This window comes from Octopus bimaculoides, chromosome 11, assembly GCF_001194135.2.
Source record: "Octopus bimaculoides isolate UCB-OBI-ISO-001 chromosome 11, ASM119413v2, whole genome shotgun sequence".
Lineage (NCBI taxonomy): Eukaryota > Metazoa > Mollusca > Cephalopoda > Octopoda > Octopodidae > Octopus > Octopus bimaculoides.
Window position 1 is genome coordinate 43,351,266 of NC_068991.1, and position 6,281 is coordinate 43,357,546.

Sequence of the window (6,281 nt, forward strand, 5' to 3'; positions counted from 1 at the left end):
ATATATATATACATACATAAGGCGCAGAAGTGACTGTGGTAAGTAGCTTGCTTACCAAAGTTATTTCATGCTACTGCTATACATTTATCAGCCACAATTTGCTCTCAGAAAGGTAAATAGTAGTTTGTAAGTATGTGGACTAAAGTAGTATGTTGATGGTAACAATTACAAGTATTGTATGTACTGTGCCATTGTGTGGCACCTTGGACAAGTGTCTTCTACTATAGCCTCAGGCTGACCAAAGCCTTGTGAGTGGATTTGGTAGATGGAAACTGAAAGAAGTCCATTGTATATATATATATATGTGGATATGTTTGTGTGTCTGTGATTATTCCCCAACCATCGCTTGACAACCAATGTTGGTGTGTTTACGTCCCTCATAACTTAATGGTTTGGCAAAAGTGACCAACAGAATAAGTACTAGGCTTACAAAGATTAAGTCCTGGGGTCGATTTGTTCGACTAAAGGCGGTGCTCCAGCATGGCTGCAATCAAATGACCAAATTGAATATAAGAATAAAATGTTAAAAGGTTTACTTTTTGGGAGATTCTAGGCGCATCTTATAATGTTCCATTATTTTCTCTTCTAGTCTCTCTTTCTGCCGGCGCAATTCAGCAAATTTCTCTCTGTAATTAGAAACATTAATTAGCAAGTATTACTAGGATTAGAAAGAGTGGTGATGTTGTGTGAGCTAAACTAGATATCTAATAATATTAAAGTTTACTGCTTTACTGTTATGAGTACAAATTCTTCCAGAGTCAGTATTACTTTTAATCTACTGGATCTAATAAAATATTATACAGTTTTCATTACTTTTAATTAAAATTTCTTGGATTAACACTTCAAGTGTGCTAACATCCATTTTAATATTATATAATAGCTTATTTGATAAAGAGTTCATTTTACTTCTCGTTCACATGAAATTTGGAAAATAAGTACTAGTAAAACATTGAATGCTATGATTACTTTTGGATTCTAGAAATTAAATCTTAAGAGACTAATTTTTCTTAGGGCAACGGAAGTAGCAAAGAGAGTAAAGAGCTAAATGAATGCTTTATTACAACTACATCAGTGCCCCATGTTAAAAACTTGCAAAATTTGACCTTTGGCCTTTTAAATCTTCAGTTTATGTGTTCATCATCATCATCATATATATATATATATATATATATATACATACGCCCTCCCCCACCAAAAAACCCCCCAACATATACATACTATTATGGTCTGTGCTAAAGCACAGACCATTGCATGGAACAGATACTGCATTTCACCTTCATCTTAAGTCACTCAGTTACACACCCTTTCCTTCATCCTCCTACTGTCTATACAAAACACCATCTGATCTCATTATATAGCTGTAGATTTTTGAAATTTTTAAAGCTGTATTAAATCTGTTGCCTTTATTTTTTATTGTAATAGTTAATTGCATTGCTGGTTACATGCTTCCAATGCACCAATTACTGGTTAAGTGCTACCCAAACTGGGGTACTCTCCCTAGAATGTTGGCACTCTAAATTTACTTGCAACTGTCAACTTACAACTGTTTAAAAATAGACAATAACCCCATTTCTCACCAGTCTAGAATGAGTTGTACTTTGTCAATGACATATAAGAGAAAACAGCCCATGTCATGGGCACAGCCCCTGTTATAGGCACAGCCCCTGTTATAGGCACAGCTCTTTCCTCCAGACCCAGACAATAAAACACAAAACAGAATTTCTGATGGGCTTTTGCTCAGTTTATGACTACCAAATTTCATTCACAAGAAACTGGTTGACCTGAAGTTATGGTAGAAGATCTGTCAGAATACCATGCAGTGAAGCCAACCTTGAACTACAGGGGTGCCAAGTGAAATTAACCAAACAACCATGCCTGTACTTATTTTCCAGTTAAGAAATATTTTAGTCCCAGGTGTAATTGTTAACTAACAACCTTCCTAACTCCACTCTTCATTACAGAGATTACAGAGTGCAGCTTCCATCTCCAGCTCCCTACATTGGATTCATCATCTAACCAGCTGACTTGTTCACTGTATGTATCAGCCCTTGATCCATATCCATTCAAATTATTTCTTATCTGTATTGTTTTTATATAATTAAGCTTCAAACCCGATATTTCATGTTACTGCTATAGACTTATCAGCCACTATTTCCTCTCAGAAAGGTAAATAGTGGTTTGTAAGTATGTGGACTAAAGTAGTATGTTGATGGCAACAATTACATGTATTGTATGTACTGTGCCTCAAGGAAACTTCTAAGCCTCTATTTGCAGAGCATAATGGAGTAAGTTAAAAAAAATAGAGAACAACTTAGAACTGGATTATTGAGTGAAATAAATAATGATGTGTAGTTAGGTGATTTGAAATGCACAAGTACAAAAATAGATACTTACTGATAAGCTTTTGCAGTCTCTGCATGCTGGTCTTTACTGTTGAGAGCTTCACTGAGAAGCTCTTGATTTTGGTTTATCAAAGTCTTCATCTGATACAGCAATTGGTTATTTTCTTCTTCCATCTTTTGATTCATTTGATCAATTGCCTGAACAAAAATAGTTTAAAAAATGTTAATATCTGGTTAGATTATCACTTAGCATTCAGAAAAGTCATAGCACACTACACAGTTCAAAGGTGTTTGAAAAAGAAAATTGTTCATGTTAAACATTGTTCTGCTATTTTCATAAACATTTGAAGTAACTATTCCACAGCTTTGTGTTCTTCAAAATGCTTATCATTCAGCAGTGGAATAGTGGTGGTGGTGGTGGTGGTTTATTTTTCTTTTAGATTTGATAGAAAGTAGCAGTGAGCAATGTTTAGCCAAGGTAATCTAATCCTTTTGATACCAAACCATCTAATATATATGATACAAATTTTCTGTTTTAGAGACTCTGAATTAAAATCTTCCATCATAACTTCATGTTGATCTATGTTTCAAACACTAACTAAATAATGGTAAATATATTTTACTAAATTCTTCATGATTTTCAAAATTAACTGAAACAAAGGCAGTTTATTTCAGTAGAAATATGGTAACAAAAGGGCAAAAGAACCACATCAATCCTCAAGTCAGAGATTTCAAGAAAAGAAAAAAAAAAGAAAAAAAGAAAAACATCCCATGGTGTACAAAATAAATACATTGGACCTTTTATTTTAATTCCAGCATTTGAGCCAATATGGAATGGAAAACTCAGTTGATAACCCAGTTTTTAGTGCTGGTATTCTAATAGAACAACTCAGCAGTTTCCGTCAAATTGGTTGTTAATAGGAAAGACATCCAGCTGTAAAAATTCTAGCCATAAATCATGATAAAGTACGTAGGATTGAGGAAAGAATACAGTCTTTAAGACAGACAATCCATGTTAGCATAAAAAAATAATGTACAAGGGAATACTGATAAGGAAACAATTTGACTTTTGTTGATTAAAACTAAGAATATTCAGGAAGATGACTTTTATAAACTTGCATTTCTTGTTGAAACAGTTGTTAGGGTATAAAATTTGCTTTCAAATATTGATGTAAAAAAAAAAAAATAAAGGTAGGAGAAAAAAAAGCTGCTTCAGACCCATATATTTTTTTTGCAATGAAATCACTTGAAATAGCTGGATCAACATTCTTTTATATACTGTGTATATTCTTTAGATATACTTTTCTTTTACATTTATATAATATGTATATATACTTTTATACATTTGTTTTCAATTCATCTATGTTGATATATATAATGACCATATAACAGTATAATGGTACTGCTATCAACTGTAGACTGCATAATGTTGGTTTATTCTTAACATAATTTACAGTTAGAATAGTTTTATATCTAATAGTTTAAAAGTGTAATAAATGGGAGTGATATTTTCCGATGGTACTGAGTAGATAAATTAGGAGTAGCAGGGGAAAGAGAAAGGCAAATAATTCAGTTCAAGGATGAATTCAGCTAAGCAGAGGAATGTAGTGGTGATGGCAGTGCTACTGCAAGGTTAGGAGATGTTGTAGCCCTCACAAAGTGCTTCAAACAGTTATGTCTGGAAGTGGTTAACCTATTGATCACAAGAATTATAGTTAGAAGAAAAGACAGCAAGTAATAGCATAGTTAATGGCCATGGAATTGAATTGATTATAAAGTTGCAAACTCGATTTGAAGAACAGGAAGGAAATTGGGAAAAGTTTATGCAAACTATAATATAAACTGCTTCAAATATGAAACAAATGTAGCTTTTACTTACTTCACAACGAGTGGCTAGTTTTGTCATCTCAAGATCGGTATTGCTGAGCTGCTCCCTGCTTTCTGCAGCATCTCCTTGAAGTTCAGTGTAACGGAGTTGCAAATCATTATATTCAGTTTTTATTCTCTTGTACTCCACTCCAAGATCTTGATGCTCCTTTTCCAAACGCTCATATGCTGTGTGCAAATTATCATATTTGTTCCTCATATGATTATAATCCATTTGCAGGTTACTCAGTGACTTGGACTCTACTTTCAACTGTTCCCTCTCTTTCTCAAGCATTTCTCGCAGCTTAGTGATATCATTCTTGCCTCGAAGTAAAATAGATAGTTGATCTTGTAGGTCTTTCATTTCACCACAACTTGACTTATGTGTGGTTTTCAGAGACCCATGCTCAGAAATAAGGGACTCATATTCAGTGGTAAGATCATCATGGAGCTTTTGCAAAGTTTCATGTGCAGAAACTAAAGAGTCATATTTGTTTTGTAGTTCTTCAATACGCTGCAAATTTCTCTCATTCTCTAGATCTGCATTGTTCAACTGAGATTGCAATGTGGAGTTCTGTGCTTGCAGTGATGTGCATTGCGTCTGTAAGGTTTTGTTCTCTACTTCAATCTTTGCATGCTGTGAATGGCTGGTGTTATTTTGTTCATGAAGTGTACTTAACTGATATTGAAGCTTGTGGTAATCATTATCCTTTTTAGCTATTTGTTGATCTATTATTTCTAGTTGGCGCTTAAGGTTTTTATTTTCAGCCAGCAATGTAGCATTCTGCAACAAAATAGTATGAGAAAGGTCTTTAAAAAAATGATATAATTTCATGGAAGATATCTTTTTCTTAATCAGTTAAGTTTGAACTGAATACAAAATTAAATGTTCATAGTGTTTTGGAGAGAATACTAATTTCAAGAATGCAGTAAAAGATTAAGAAACTTAAAGGTATTTAAGTTTACATTTTAAATTCACAAATATTTTATACAACAATGGTATAGAAACATGTTTACAAAGCAGATAGATACAATAGCATATTCTTTCACACAACTTCACTAACAATTATGAAGTAAAATTTATTAACACACTACACATATATGCATTTATGTATGCATATGTGTTGTGTTGTGTGTGTGTGTATTACTACTATATATATTTTAGAAGCCATAGCTTAGTGGTGCAACTATTGTACTTCATTTAATGGGATTGTGGGTTCAAATCCAGCTATATGCACTTTTCTCTATGAAAATAAGGAAGCATAAAAATAGTGGAATATTATTATCAATAGTTTCTGTGTGATTTCTGACCACAGTTACGATGGCTTACTTTTTAACAAAAATAAAAATAGTAGAAAACAACTCTCAGAAATACAGTACTATCTATGTGAACTTAAAGTATCAAAAACTTCACAAAAAATATAATTTCAAAAGAAGTTCTCTATTTTATGGTTCTCTATGAAATTCCAACTGCCTTATAGTTATCAAAAGGATCTTGGAAATTATTTTTGATCATATTTAAACATCTATATTAAATTGAAATAAAAAAAGTCTTTAGATGAAATTATTTTTACATGAAAGAAATGAAAAAGATATAGATTGTTATTTAAGTACTTACATCTCTTTCAACCTCAACCACTCTGTCTTTTATTTCCAAAATCTGTCTTGTAGGATTACTGATATTTACAACAGATGATGTGTTCCTTCAAAAATAAAACCATTCATTTTTTAAATACATATCTGGACATATATGCATGTATACATTCATATACTCACACATAGCACACACACACTCATTTATATACATATATTCGTATATGCAAATTATATTTGTGTATAATATGTGTGACTGTACATTCATGTGTATGTATCTTGAAAAGTTCCACCTAAATTTTATTGAAAATTTATTATTACTCTCAGTTTAACAGCTTAAAATCTCATGCGTGAAATATAGCTAACAACATAAATACACAAATTTTTATATAAAAGTATGAGAGAGAAAGGAAATTAAAGAGACAGTCTTAGGTTGATACAGATATATATATATATATATATATATATATATATATATAT

The 6,281-nt window shown here is 32.1% G+C and overlaps 1 protein-coding gene across 12 annotated transcripts in view; it reads right to left on the bottom strand.

Moving 5' to 3' along the window:
* The window catches only part of LOC106881190 (girdin), a 176,959-nt gene that overhangs the window by 40,946 nt on the left and 129,732 nt on the right, over positions 1-6,281 (bottom strand). For all 12 annotated transcript variants that reach the window (XR_008265197.1, XR_008265198.1, XR_008265201.1 and 9 more), the window contains 4 exons: positions 5,827-5,911; positions 4,222-4,992; positions 2,395-2,540; positions 537-626 (listed from right to left, as the gene is read on the bottom strand). Coding sequence is in view for 3 of the 12 variants with exons in the window: in XM_052971764.1 (XP_052827724.1) it covers positions 537-626; positions 2,395-2,540; positions 4,222-4,992; positions 5,827-5,911 (1,092 nt within the window). In the remaining 9 variants the exon portion in view is untranslated. The remainder of the gene's footprint in view (positions 1-536; positions 627-2,394; positions 2,541-4,221; positions 4,993-5,826; positions 5,912-6,281) is intronic.